The sequence below is a fragment of the Trichechus manatus genome, unplaced genomic scaffold (assembly GCF_000243295.1).
Source record: "Trichechus manatus latirostris isolate Lorelei unplaced genomic scaffold, TriManLat1.0 scaffold00005, whole genome shotgun sequence".
NCBI lineage: Eukaryota > Metazoa > Chordata > Mammalia > Sirenia > Trichechidae > Trichechus > Trichechus manatus.
The window spans coordinates 7,501,030-7,516,553 of NW_004443941.1; the positions used below are offsets into that span (position 1 = coordinate 7,501,030).

Genomic DNA, 15,524 nt, shown 5'->3' on the forward strand with positions numbered 1-15,524 from the left:
AGCAAAAGATATCTATAAAGAAATACAAATACACAGAATCTTCAGTGGGTCTCTATTTTCCCACTTTGTCAAAAGCAAACTGATGCCCTCCACCACCGGCTCCCGGCTCCCACACTCTCTCTCGGGCTGATCTTGCCGTCTCAAAGATACCACCATGTGTACACCCCGCTTGTCTGAGGGACGCACTCAGCTCGCTGGCTGCTGTCCCCGCTCCAGCAATGACCTCTGCTCCTTCCTTCACCACACACACCCCTCTCCAGGCTCAGGTCAAGGTGCGTCCCTCCTTCTAGGCGACATGCACAACCATTCCAGTTCCCCATTTCCCCTAGCTCTACACGGTATGTTCTCTAAACGTCACACAGCTGAGGACCTAATCACATCCTGTCCTGCATTTCTGCTGCTGCTTCATGCATCGTTCTCATTACTTCCAAGGAGACCGTTGGCTTCTTGAGAGCAGGGAGCATGCTTTATTTATACTTCTGCTCTGTTCTCGGTGGCCTCCAGTTCAGTTCTGCGCGCAAGGCACACATGTAGTGAACGTCCGTGGACAGGCGGGGCTCAGTGTGCGCCAAGAGGCAGTCTCACGAGGCCAGGCGGCCACATGTGGAGCCACCTAGACACACTCAATTAAGACCCGAGGTCATTCTTCTGTTAACATCTTGTCAATTCCCCCATTTCCCTCTGTAGTTAAGATCCTTAGTTATTTGCTAGGTGGAAAACATCTAAAGGGAAGAAAACTTGGGTGACAAGGGGCCATTTTAAGTCTGTCCTGTCTCAGAGTGTTGTTTTATTCCTGACTTCGTTTTTGCCTACAAAAAGGGCAGCCAAAAAGGGAAGAATGTGCTTTGACTCTGAGGAAATAAGACTACAAGCAGATGTCTTACACACAAGCGGCAAATTCTCTTTTCAAAAAATGGAAAAAAAGAAATTGTCTAAACATCAAGCTTTTCATACTATTATAACTTTCCTTACTCCAAAACAAATAAATACATACATAAATGAAATTTTTTAAAATTAAAAAGGCCTTTTCTCTTCAGAAACTTCAAAACTAAATTCAATCTGGATATGTGGGAAATGCGAGGGTTTGTTATTTATGTTATGCCAGGTGATAATATACCAAAATCATGCAATCAATGAGGTAGGGAAAAGAAGGTTAGAGATAAAATTCAAAGGGATGGGCTGAATCTAAAATTCTAGAATTCTGATTCTGTCAACATAGTTTGACACTGGCCTTCCTGCTTTCAAAGGTACACCCAGCATCCTCCTAAAGTCAGCCACACTGCCGGACATCATTATGTTTCCTGTTATGGACTGAACTGTCTCCCCCCAAAATGTGTGTCAACTTGGCTAGGCCATGATTCCCACTATTGTGTGGTTGTCCACTATTTTGTCATCTGTTGTGATTATCCTATGTGTTGTAAATCCTAACCTCTATGATGTTAATGAGGCAGGTCTCTATCTACAGGATGAGGTTGTATCTTGAGTCAATCTTTCAAGATACAAAACAGAAAAGCGAGCAGAGAGGGGAAGGACCTCAGGCCACCAAGACACTCCCATGTATCATCTCAACTGGATCTCACTCATCGTCAGTGGAATATTAATGCCTTTCAAACTAACAGGATAAAGAAGACGTGCTGAGGTTCGATGACTTACCTACCAGCAGCACGGCATGAGGGAGAGTAAAATTCCAGACTAAAACTCAAGTACATTAACTCCCAAGTCTTGTGTTTCATCTGCTTCAGAGAGGGCTTCTAAAATGTTTAAGACACAATACTTGGACACGTTTAGGAGGCAATACTCACAGGAAATTAATTTTAAGAGACGTTAATGATCTCACAGAGCCACACACAGAAGTACATGTTGGTAAAATAAACTGCACAGCTCTCAAGATCTAAAAATTCTTATCTGCCTTTTTTGAGCAACGACTGCATGTTAACCTCTCTGTTAGGCGAGTTACATCTATTCTCACACTTAATCCTCACAATAACCCTGTATTATTATAATTATAATAATAATTCCTATTATTATCATCATTTTATAGATGAAGACAAACTGGAGCTCAGAGGGATTCAGTAATCCGTCCAGCTAGTTAGTATGCTGTGGACTAGGATTCCAAAATTCCTTCTCTTTATTAACCAAAAAACCCAACCCACTGCCATTGGATCAATTCCGACTCATAGGGACCTTACCTGGAACAGAGTAAAACTGCCCCGTAGGGTTTCCAAGGAGCAGCTGGTGGATTCGAACTGCTGACGTTTTGGTTAGCAGCCATAGCTCTTAACCATTGTGCCACCAGGGCTCCCTTCTCTTTATACTCACCAAATACCCGATAAGGAAGAGTGCTATGCCTTTCCACGTGAAAAGGAGTAAGAGACTCAGCTCCCACCTGGGGGACGATTTTCACTTATTGCAAGCGCTATTTTTACGTTACTGAATTTCACCTTCTCAAAAGGACAAAGAGCTAACAAAGGAGAAAAGGAAACAGTGGAACTGGGGGAGGGGCGCATCTCTCAGTAATAAACACTCGCTTCAGCCTCGCCTCAGAGTAGCTGATTCTGCCAAGGAAAGGAGCTTTCCCAGCCCTGCCTTCATTAATTATCGTCAAATTCCTAGTGTGACGCAGGTCTGTTCCCACAGCAACTTGTGCATTTCTGACCTGTATGTCATTTCTGATGGAATACTTTGAAATGCCATTAATGAGGAGACAAGGATCAATACCAGCCTCATATGTGACTCAGTATTAAGAGCAGCTCTGCAGGCAGGGAGGCAGCTCCTCTGAGGAAATGCCAATTTTAGCGTTCTCCTCCTCTAAACCATTCCCACAAGCTTCCCTTCTCCTCCCATACTGCGGTCTGTGTTCCTGTTTTGCAGGCTCTTTTCCTGTCCCCCTTCCCAAGGTCCCTTCGGTCCCTTCGGTCCCTTTCCAGTCCCAAATCTACACCAATCACACCTCAATCCCAGGCCTCATTCCAGACCCATCCTTTCTGATTCCAAAGGAAGAGTGGGAATTCTGGGGCCAAATAACCACCTCTAGGACCCAACAACACAATTCTAGTTACTTCTTAGAGCAGCTAGGCCAAGTTCTACTCTGAGAAGCAGGCTGTTGTTGTTATTAGGTGCCATCGAGTCGGTTCTGATTCATAACGAACCTATGTACAACAGAACGAAACACTGCCCGCTCGTGCGCCATCTTCACAATCGTTATGTTTGAGCCCATTGTTCCAGCCACTGTGTCAATCCATCTTGTGGACGGTTTTCCTCTTTCTTGCCAACCCTCTACTTTACCAAGTAAGATATCCTTCTCCAGGGACTGGTCCCTCCTGATAACATGTCCAAAGTATGTGAGACGAAGTCTCGCCATCCTTGCTTCTAAGGAGCATTCTGGCTGTACTCCTTCCAAGACAGATTTATTCATTCTTCTGGCAGTCCATGGTATATTCAATATTCTTTGCTAACAGCATAATTCAAAGGCGTCAATTCTTCAGTCTTCCTTATTCATTGTCGAGCTTTTGCATGCACATGAAGCAACTGAAAATACCACAGCTTGGGTCAGGCACAACTTAGTCCTCAAGGTGACATCAGCAGGCGGCCTTGGGCAAATTCACTCGGGGGGTGGGGGGAGGAACCAGGGAGCTGCATGCTCTCTGCCCCAATGGCCCATCCCAGCCTTGAGCCTGGCCAGTTACACTCTGGGGGTATCAGGATGCGCAAAACTATAGAATAATCAATCGTAATGGTGGCTTTTTGTCAAAGCCTAGAAATGGAAATACTCATGTGAGTAGCAATCGACTTGACAGCCTCACAACAACAACAGAGATGGAAAAGAGAAAACAAACGCTTCCTGAACCGATCTGGCTCCCTGAATAGGAGAGAGACCCAGAAGGGAGAGAGATATGGGGAAGGCTCCTGGCAGGGTGTTCTGGGAGGCCCCTGGGGGTGTGGTCACTGTTCCATCCTGTAAACCCCACTCCCTATGATCCTCTCCACAGGTGTCCAAAGTAACCCTGAAGCCACCTGGAGGGACAGCTCTCCAAAGGTTGAGTATAGGCAGGGTGGACTGAGTGTGCCCACCCCAAGAGTCGGGAGAGATGGACTCCAGACCCAGATCTGCCACACGCCAGCTGCAAGGCCTCGCCAGCCACATATTTATTCTCTCGGAATCTTGGTTGCTTCTACAAAATGAAAGGATTCCACTCAGTAGCCACTAAATTCACTTCCAGCTGTAAAATGCAATCTACACCTGCACTGCCGGGTGGAAGACTCAGTAGCATGTAAGTTGAATTTTAAAATGTTTGCTGATCCCTCTTGTTCAGGTGAAGAGGAAGTACAGAAAAAACACTAACTGGTATCAGGGCAGGTATCAGGCAGCCAGGGCAATGGGCGCTGGCTTATGTTTCTGTCTTTTAATTAAAAAATGGATTTTTTGCTACCACAAAACAAAAATGCCTCTAATTTAATACAAAGGTAGGATGGGAAGTACTAATTCGAAAATTTTCTCTAATACAATATACCCATTGCCGTTGAGTCGATTCTGACTCAGAGACCCTATACAGGACACAGTAAAGCTGTCCCATAGGGTTTCCAAGGACAGGCTGGTGGATTCGAACTGCTGACCTTTTAGTTAGCAGTCAAGCTCTTCCACTGCACCACGAGGGCTCCATAATACAATATGCAGCCAAACTAATTTCACAGTAAGTCCCCAATGTCCTCCCTAGACACCATACACATCAAACTTTGAGCTTCCAGAAGAGTATTAGTGATTCTTACCCAATTAAGATTAATCAGGGAACAACACACTGTGTTCCATTAATTCCTGACTGCCTCCTTCCTGGCTGGGACCCACCGCTCCAAGGAGCATTTTCTCTTTAGCAGGGTCCAGTGGGAAGGAGACCAAGAGACAGGAAGGCGGGCTGAAGTCCCAGGTGTATTACTTACTGGAAACACTAGCCTTGGGCAAGTCACTGGTAAAGCTGCCTGTGTCTTCTACAACGTGGAGGTAATAGTAAGGTGCTCACTTCGCTAGACTGTGAGAACTAAATGATAATGTGTGTTTACTCTGTAAACTGTTAAGGATGTATATGACATTATCACCTCTTCAAAAACACGAACTCACCAGTTTAGCAGGAGCCTTTCCCAACACCACAGTCTGGTGCCCAGCCCCAGATGCTCCCTTCACTTAACCCTAATTCTGAGCTTAGCACAAACCTGTCCTCACAGCTGACGCTCCACCCTGGTGTTCTCTGGCTAGCCACATCTGACCCTCTCCCCTGAACCCAGCTGGGACCCCACCCCACTGCTAAGGTTTTCTGACTCCCCATCCAGAGGGCTCGTTTGCTTCTCTGAACTCCAGGGCTGTGGGATCATTCATCTGGTACTTTGTCATATGGTACCTATCACTACTACCTCACTTTTCATACTTGTGCAGTTAGGCCCCAACTTAACAGGTTGAGTTCTTCTGAGGCTGGCTGTTTAGTGGAACAAAAATAAACTCTCCCACATAACGGCTAGGTCCTGTGGCCCGTTCACAAAACCCTGTTTCAACAACAATACGAGCCTGCATGGTTCTCCTACAAAGGCTTTGTGAAAAACCTGCTCAGAGCAGTTCAACGCGGGATTCAAGGCTTAACAAACCTCATGGTGAATTTAACTTCTCCACCTAGCTTGGCCTGTTTTGGAATTAATGGTGGCAAAAAAAAAAAAAAAAAAATTTTTTTGGGGGGGTTGCTTTCGCTTCCTAGAGATTAATTAACATAGTAAGAAGACTGAATCCCAGGACAATTTATCCTGTGATAATTTCACGGTGATACCTGTGATTGGAAATGGTGGGGGGCGGGACGGGGTGGAGGAGGGGAGAGGTGTTCAGAAACGTGTCGGTCAGAGGCTAGGGCCCGGTCCGGCAGGAGGAGGCAGAAAACTGGTCACCTCACTGGAATCATTCTTTACTCTGAGGTCCACAAGGGGCAGGTGGCAGGCACAGCTGAGCATCTAACGTGGGTTGTGATCGGTGGGCTCAACACTTCCCTACCCAAATCTGGGCCTAGTGATAACACGTCAGAGGCCCCACTCCCTCCAGAGGCTGGTGCTGCCCCCAACCCACAGTCACCCTGCAATCATATCCTAACTCCAGCCCTGAGACCTGGGTCCAATTAGAAAGTGACCAGCACACATCTATGCCTACGCTTCCAGCTGCTAATCTGACGTTCAAGAAAAAAGTTTATTATTTGGTGGGGAATTTTAAAGTGAGACCTTTATGAAGAGTTAACAGTCCATAGTGATTTCAGAATAAGATACTGGAAAGGAGTGGTCTTCTTCCTCATCAGTCCAATCCCAATTAGCAGCAACCTCCTGGCTCTGCCCCTGCTGTGTTGGTTGCTCCACTGAGCTGATACACCTGAGGCAGAAGGAGGGGCACTTCTGGACACAAACTCTGCCCAAGCCAGGACCCCAAACCAAAACAACCCATTGCCGTGGAGTCAATTCTGACACATAGCGACCCTACAGGACAGAGCAGAACTGCCCCATAGGGTTTCCAAGCCAGACAGGACCAGACAAGGGGATTTCTGCCTTCTAATGCTCCCCAGTCGATCACCTCAAGTTCCTTGATTTAAAAAATAAAAATAAAAAACCTGCTAAAATGTAACTCAAATTTTATTGAGCCAAAATTCAGGGTGGGGTTGGAGTGGAATTGTCAGATCTCTACACTAATGTTTCTTTGAGCTTCACTCAGTTTAAAAAAAAAAAAAAAACACACAAATTTCCTTCTCTGTAAAAGGAGAGGGATGAACTGGCTGTACGAATCTACTAATATAGTAAATGTGGTAGAGTCTAGTCCCTCAAACATTTATCTGTGACCTGCTGCCCAGCTGGTGTAAGTGCTGGCACTAAAACACCCACCGAGAGATGCGGCTCCAGGTGGATCTCCAATGTTCACGTCACCCAGGGCTTTGGATCACCAGTGTGGAAAGCCCAGCGCTGACTGAACGGTATCTGACAACACATGTTTAGCTGTGGACATTCATTTACCCAGGCCTGGAACTTCTAACCACCTCATTAGCCTTGGAATCTGAAAACGCAAGGATCCTTCAGGCAAGTCATCCTGGAGGCGGTCTCCTGGAGGGAGGGTCCCTAACTTGAGGCCCAGGCGGCCTCTGCAGCCAAAGGCGGACTGTGGTTTGTGTCTCTTCCAGAAAGTCCCATGAACCAAATAAACAACAGGGCCAAGGAGGCCAAAAGTCTCCAGTCCCAATGAACAAGAGCCTCAACTCATTCTACCATATCCTCATTTTGGGAATAAGATTAGTTAAGACTGCCCGACTTATCAAGAATGGCTGTGAGGAATGGATCATAAACAAAGCTAAGGTAGTTGGGGGTTTTACAAAGTGCTGCATCATTGCTGAACAAAATTTCTCACACTGGCTGCCTAAGAGGTGGGAGATGGTGGCCACCTTACCTTGTCTCCATTCCTGCCACCTTACCTTGTCTCCATTCCTGCCCTCTTAGGTCTGAGGGTCACAGAAAAATATTGACTGCTAGTAGCAAACAGAGAGACATAAGAGGTATCCACACACAACTAAGAATCACGCTTTGCTGGTTTGTATTCTTCTCTCCACTACTTTTGTCACCCTGCTCAGAATAAAGGGCCATGGGCCTGGTCCCACTTATTACGTGGGCATTATCAAAGACACAATCTTCTTAGCAGAAAAGAATTATGGGCCTTCCAAAGGTGAACAATTTACTCGCTAAGGCCTGGAAAGACTGCACCCTACTGGAACGAAAATAAGTGTTCAAACTAACTCCTGTCCCCATGACCTTTAATGATTTTGTCGGGTCACTTTCAAAACATCATTCCAAAAAAATCGATAAACAATCGTACTAGGTTAAAAGTCATCGGGCCAGGGGGAGGGTGAGAGGTCAGGAAAAAAAAATCTGGTTACGAAAATCACATTTAAAGCTGCAGATCACAATAATTCTAGCCCAAGCTCCCAAACAAGACTCGGTTTAGAAAACAAATCAAAATGCAATGAGTGGTTTGCCCATGTTCACTGTGTGGTCCCGCCTCCCTTCTGCAATGCCCATGGTGTCTTTTTATTCCTTTTTTGGTTCAATATATTTTGTTTCTGTATATGATTCTTTGTGTTTTTCTGAATCCAAATCTCTCCTCTGTAGTTTTTTTTTTTAAATAAGTGTTAGGAGCTCTGGTGGCACGGTGATTAAGAGCTCAGCTGCTCACCAAAAGGTCAGCAGTTCGAATCCACCAGCTGCTCCTTGGAAACCCTATGGAGCAGTTCTACTCTGCCCTATAGGGTCACTATCAGTCAGAATCAACTCCACAGTAACGAGTTACAACATTTAAAAAAAACAAAAACACACACCCCACAAACCACCTTCATGCAGCCAGCGTGGTTCTGGGCAGGCACCACCTTTATTTAGCTTTTGTCTAGTCTGACCCACAAATGCTCACAGAAAATGAGGAAACAAGACCTGCACGCGGGGAACAAAGTGCACGGACAAGGCACACTCCGGCTGACGTGGGCCCCACCAGCCCAGAGGACCCTGCTCTTGAACGGAGGGGCAGGGAGAGAAAACTGACTCCCATTCTCACTCGGGCTCAAAGAGACAATTCTTCCCTTGGGGCTAGCAACTGGGCAGGGTACCACCTCAGCCTCTCACCTCCGGTCAGAGGTGTATGGTCGGTCTGCATGAAGACCCACTGCGGCTGTCACGTTACAGGGTGGGGAGTAAGTTAAAAACGAGGCTTTCTGGCAGCCCTGCTGGCCCCCACCATCATATTTTCCTAGTGACGTCACTACAGATGTGGGGCTCTCTCTCCCTGGGAGTCAGCTTTTGGCTCAGCCCCGCAACCACCTATGTAACCGCCGGGGCTCTGGTGGAGGACAGCATCCATTTTCAAACCAAGACGAGACCAAACTTGTTGGTCAGTTACGGTGGCTGCTTTAAGCTGCTCGGGCTTAGGTGATGGAGAAGCTCTGGGAAACACAGTGGGGATGGGACTTTCACTGTGGGCTGACCACTTCCCTGCCAGAAAATGCATGATGAATTCATCAGAAGCTTCATTCCCAAGGAGAAGATAAAACACCAGCCTCCCTCTCCATCCCCAAAATAAAAAGCATACATGAAGAAAACAAAACAGAAAAGTCAAAGGCAACTGAATTTAATTCTTGCCACCAAAAAAATGGCCGCTCAGATTTTCCAGAGAATCAATAAGAGACAAATTTAGAAATCATTACCTCTTGGAATACAAGATCATCCTGGAGCCAGCCCCCAAGCCTGGCCTTTCCATTTCCAGCACTCGCCCTCTTGAACAGGGGACACCAGCCAACATCTTTTTCTGACCTGAGGCAGTAACCCCACAAACTACCAGAACGAGGACGCTTATCACAGTTCAAGAACATCATACAGACCCGGAAGCTTACACTGCAGCTTTCTCCAAAGCACCCCCTCATTCACTTATCAAGATTTTCCTTCTCTAGAAGTATCAACCGCTAACTGCGGAATTCAAGAGGAGTCAAGTCCACGACTTGGTTATTCGGAAATCTTTTCCCACCCACGGTATAACGCCCTCGCTTACCAGTCTCTCTCCAGAGAGGACCTCCAGCAGCTTGATGAGCATCCGCCCATCCCGAAGGTCAGTATAGAGGTCTGTGATCCGGCAGGACACCCGGGCGAGGTGAGAGTTGACCCACTTGGTGAAGGTCTTCTTCTGCACGGCTTCACGCTCATCTGCAAGCAGAGGGGAGCTCTCTTTATCACCAGCCAGTAGAGTAACAGCAAAACTCAACTCAAGTGAAACCTCGACTTAGCACCTCCTAACCACAGTCCTCTCGTTGAGAACACAGGGACCATACAATCCTTGGGCCCCTGGGCATCCTGCCAGCAGTGTATCCTTCACGCTCTTTCACTTCACTTTCTCTCATCTCTGCTGAAGAGACAGCAGGAGGCGGGGAGGTCAGTGTGGGGTCCCTTGCAGTCTTACCCACTAGGATAGTATTTGCCTGGTGAAGTTTCTAGAGTCTCTGTTGTGTTACTATCCCTCCATAAGGCGTGTGGGGAAAGCGTACGATATGTGAATGGATGTGGGGTGGAGAAGCTCAGGAGGCAGCAGGAGATTGCTGCTCTCATGTGCAAAGGATTGAGCATTAAAAAGCACCTGACAGGATAAAGTCACTCATGACCCTGATCCGCGACGGCCCCTTCTGCCTGCTCAGGCACACGTGGCGCGCAGTGTGCACAGCAGGGAGAATGGCAGAGAGCGTGGAAGAGCGCAGACAGATCTGGCTGGGCTGTGGGAGAACAGGGGCCTGGGCCCAGGCTTTTGCAAAGACTTGCTCATCTATACAATGAGTGGACAGCTGTATCATCCCCAAATTCTACCATTCTTTGAAAAGGCAAACGCTGGTTTGTGGTCAAAATGGTGGTAAGTGCAGAGTAAAGTCATTCAGGAAACAGTATTAAGTTTTTCAAGCCTCAGTAATTCAGAACATAAAACTCTAGACACATCTGCCCAGAGCCAGCCTTGCACATCCCATACAAGCAGGCTTCTGATCTTCTTGCCTCTGCAGAACGTTCCAGACGCAGGCTTCTGAAGACCTTCGACAGAGACCCAGAGGTGCCCTGGACTCACCCACGCATACTCCCCGATCCTGTTCTCTGCAGTTATCCTCTCAGTTACTTTCCCGCCTCTGATTCCGTCAGCATGAACTTGGACCAAAAGAATCCAAGACATACTCCTTCAGTGCAAACTCAAACCTAGAAGGACGTTTACTCGTAAACCTACACAAAAGAGGAGCGGACCCCAACAATTTCTTCTGTATTTCAAAGTCACTGCATGACAATGAAAAAGCTGCCCTTGCCCACGGGGCGTGTTGTCTGGTGGCCTATGGGTGACAGGTTCCCAGGTTGACCAGAGGATAGCAAACTGGCCAGCAGCCTGGGGAGGTCGGCCAGAAGGCTCTGCTGAGGCCTCCATCACCCTGCACCACAGGGAGAGAGTGAGGGAGGTGGCACTGGGTGATCCTTCACTGCTGCCAACCTGGCAGGTGAGGCGGCCGGCCACCTGCCAAGACACCCGGCCACCTGCTGCTGTGAGCAGCTCCCCCCTCCAGCCTTTCCTGATGGGAACAGCCATTCAGAGGGAAAGAGGGGCCTTTCCTTGGGAACAAAGGCCAACCCAAAAGAGACAGAGATACGGATCAACAAGGCCAGGGTGGAGACAGAGTGCAGACCGGTAGCTGCCAGGAGCTGGGGGAGGGGGGCAATGCGGAAGCACTGCCGAATGGGTAGAGGGTTTCCTTCCAGGGTGATAACAACGTTTTGGAACTAGATGGAGGTGGTGGCTGCAAACACTGTGAATGCACTAAATATCACTGAACTGTTCGCTTTAAATGAAGCCCTGGTGGCTCAGGGGTTAAGAGCTTGGCTGCTAAGAGGTCAGTGGTTCAAATCCACCAGGTGCTCCTTGGAAACCCTATGGGGCAATTCTACTCTGTCCTTTAGGGTTGCTGTGAGTCTCAATCGTCTTGACCACAAGGGGTGAAGAGTTCACTTTAGAACGACTGATTTTATGTCAATTTCACCTCAATTTTCTTTTTTTTTGAAAAAGAGCAAGGTTGGAGGAACAAGGAAAGGCGGTGAGGGGCTGCTGCAGAGGGAAAAAGGAGCTGTTCTAAGAACAGGCGGACAGGTGATGACAAGCATTATTCATGATGCAGTCATCACTACAGGCGGTAACTCCACCACAGCACCGCAGCGCCGTGGGCAATGGTATGTTCTGGCCTGAGGCTGGCTGTTCAAAAAGGACAGGTCCAGAGCAGACACAGGTGCATCAAGCCTCTCCCAGGTACACTTCCCAGGTAATGTCTGCCCAGCACCAAGGCTCAAAAGTACTCAAGGTCAACAACCATGCGTATTTTAAATGATAATATCCTTTATGCACTACACAGGGGTAATAAAGACTAATGTGAGTGCTAGGCTGTTAATTCAGGGTTTGGGCCTCCAAGTCACTGCCACACCCAGCCTATCAAGGGAACGAGATGAAAACGCACACCTGCCTGGATTAAGGTATCTCTAAATGAACAAGCACAAAGTGTGTTTCTCAGTCAACTGTCCCCCCTTGGGGTTATCTCACGTTGAAGCAGCAGCCCCACCTCCACTCAGGTTCTCAACAGGGAGTTAACAAGGTCTTTTACGAGGAGATTCCAAGGATTTGCTTCAAAAGACAGTAAATGAACTCCCGACAGCACCCTGTCCTGAAGAGTTACAGCCGAGCCGCACCCTCCTCCCCACGAGGAGGTAAGGCCAGGCCTACACAGAGGTCACCGGTGGGAGCAGCAAGGACTGAGCTGAGAGAAAACAGATGGAGGATGTGTGCGGGGAGGGCTCTCCAGGGCTGCTGTGGTCCTCGGAGAACAAGAGGAAGAAGGGAGGAGAAGGAAGAGTTTAGAAAAAGGACAAAGCTGGCTTTCCTGTCCTCTCTCCTCCTCACCTCTCCTCACAGCTTCAGGGGCAGGACTGGGCCCACAAAGTACCTGGAAGGCCCCAGGTGACATCACAGTGCTAGAAAAATCACATGGTGTCTAAGTTTCTCAGCATGGAAGATCCTGACCAGGGACGGAACCAGAATCAATACCCCCTGACACTCAACGGGCAGGAAACAGGCTCAAGAGACACAAAGGCTGGCCAGCTTGGCGTGTCCTCTTACAATGGAGCACTTGGTGAACAACAAACACCTCTGAAGCCGGAAGAAGGGGAGGGAAAAGGAGGGGAAGACCCACCCAGCGGCCTAGTTGAGGATGAGGCTGCTGTGTATCCTTGGGGACTCCGGCCTTTGTTCCACCCTTCCTGGGAAGGCAAATGACATCACCCCTGCGCTCCCAACCCAGTGAGGCCTGGGAGACAAGGCCAGATGCCGTTGGCACAGACAACAGCAGACAGTCCAGAGGCGCGTTTCCAAGCCACTGTCACTGTGCCTGAGCTGTGTAAGGTGGTGGTGGGAGCAGCAGAGGGAAGCTGTACGGGTACAAGACAAACGTGGTGAGGTGAAAAGGGACTCAGCCCACAGAGTCCCTGGGGAGTGCGAACGTTCAGGCACTGCTGCTAACCAAAAGGCTGCAGGTTCAAGTCACCCAGAGAGGCCTCAGAAGAAAGGCCTGGCCATCTACTTGGGAAAAAATCAGCCACAGGAAACCCTATGGAGCACAGTTCTATTCTAACACATATGGGGTCACCACAAGTCAGAATCGCCTTGACGGCAACTGGTTATGAGCTCCGTATTAAGATCTGGTTACTGAGACCAGAGGTTCTCAACCAAGGGCAATTTTGCTCCCACGGGATAAACAGCAACATCACATTTTCTTTTAACGTGCCAACTTTTTATTATTATTATTATTATTATACTTTACATGAAGGATTACAGAGCAAACTAGTTTCCCATTAAACAATTAATACACGTATTGTTTTGTGACACGGGTTGCCAACCCCACAACATGTTAACATTCTTTCCTTCTCGACCTTGGGCTCCCCATCACCAGCTTTCCTGTCTCCTCCTGCCTTCTCATCCGACACATTTCTTGACTGTCACACTGGGGCACTGCTGGCATCTAGCAGGTAAAGGCCAGGGATGCTGCTAAATATCACAATGCACAGCCCCACCCCCCAACAAAAAACTAACCAGTCCAAAACACCTACAGTCCCAAAGCTGGGAGCCCCTGGTTTAGGCGTCCTGGGTTCCGCCGCTTGGAGCAGGCATTTGCAATGTCCGAGACTGCACTCCTCAGAGGCACACTGAGCTGGGGTGCCACCCATTCACCGTTCCCTTTGCCCACATCAAAGGCGTTTTGACCACACTAGTTTGCGTGCTAGCTCATCGGCAGCAGAAATCCCCTGCCTTCAGGCCCACTCACTCGCCGGGGGGGTGTGCCTCCCTGTGGGGCAGAGGGTCACACACAGCAGAGCAGCGTGCAGAACAGGGTGGACCCAGTCTGGGTTTGTGTGAAGGTGGGCACTTCTGTCCCCACACCACTCCTGTTCTACCTGTACTGGCTCTCACCGTGTCAAATCACACCTGCATCTTCTTCCAAGAGCCTGATGCAGCTGAGCCTGATGCTGACTGGACCGTTCCCACCCAGCCCAGCCCAAAACTTGGCAGGTGGTGTCACCAAGGAACAGGCATCCTTGTCTCCACTGCTCCCCGTGAGTTATCTCTCAGTAGTGTTTGTCCCAACTTCCCACATTATATTAATTTATAAGGACTCACCTACAGGCTTCCCTGGTATTAAATGAGACTACGTAACATGCTCATCAAAGTCTCTGGCTTGTCATAATTGCTGATTAAACTAGTTCCCTTTCCCCTTCCCAGCAAAAAAGCACATTCTTACCAATTCAACCCATCACTCAAATCATTTAATAAACTTACCAGGAATCCTGGTATCATATAATCTCAGGGTTCAATGAGCCTTCAGAAGTCATCTAAATCAACTTTCTTCCAAAAGCAAAAATTCCCTTCTACAACATCCCAAAGAAACGATTGAAAAATCCCAGGAACGAGGGAAACTCCATGTGCAACAGTGTTTGGTGGGAGGTTGCTTTAAGTTAACACAGAAAGGAAAGGGCTTGTTCTTCCTTTTTTATTAAAATAGTAATAGCATTTACTGAGCATTTACTTCAACCCGGGTGTTGATCTAAGTGCCCTACAATACTCACCACAACCCTATGAGGCAGGAACTAGTACCTCTCCAGGCAGGCTGGCTCCTGAGCCTGGATTCTCAATTACCATGACTCTAGGCGCTAGCATAAAAACGAAAAACATGTTTCAATGATACAAGATTTAAAACCACCCATAATGTCAACACCCTAACTCAAGTCCTTATTCTGTGAAAGAATCTGCTCCATCACTGGGAAACGCTCCATCAAAACTAGATCTGTCTCTCCATGATCCAGCAAGGCTTGTTCCACCTTCAAAGCTACAGAGGTGAGGTCTCTTCCCCACAGAGGTCTTCATGTCTGAGGACAGCCCTTTCTTTTCTGGTTTAAACATTCCTTACCTCTTTGTCAATGACCGTCACACATGGTTCACAGAGCAGAACACAGACTGTGCCTGAGGATACTACCACCTCTTAGTACAGACATCACATTATCCACAGCTACAACCCAGGACCTGAGGCAGCTGCAGCTCCAGCAGTTCAGAAGTGGGAAAACTGAGGAATGGGGAACCAAGTAAAGAAGGGGCAAAAAGAACCAGCAGCCCTCCGCGAAAGGGAGCTTGGTGGGGCAGTTTCTATGGCAATGTTGGGATGGGAGTCAGGAAGAAGGAAGCCTAAAGCTGTTTCTCTAAATACGTTTCCAGAACCACGAATTCTACCAAAATGCTCCCTGAAGCCCTGGAAACCTGGGAACCAGAAGTGGTTCCGCGTATGAAGACCCAGCCACCATAGGTTCAGAGCTAGATTGGCCAGCCACCTGGGTAACGAGAAGGCCTGAGAAGCAGAAGAGAAAACGCGCTCTCAAGC

General features: G+C 48.1%; 1 protein-coding gene across 1 annotated transcript in view; it reads right to left on the minus strand.

The window, feature by feature from the left end:
• The window catches only part of SPTBN1 (spectrin beta, non-erythrocytic 1), a 153,577-nt gene that overhangs the window by 69,548 nt on the left and 68,505 nt on the right, over positions 1 to 15,524 (minus strand). The window contains exon 2 of the mRNA XM_023734522.1: positions 9,590 to 9,741. Coding sequence (XP_023590290.1) covers positions 9,590 to 9,741 — 152 coding nt within the window. The remainder of the gene's footprint in view (positions 1 to 9,589; positions 9,742 to 15,524) is intronic.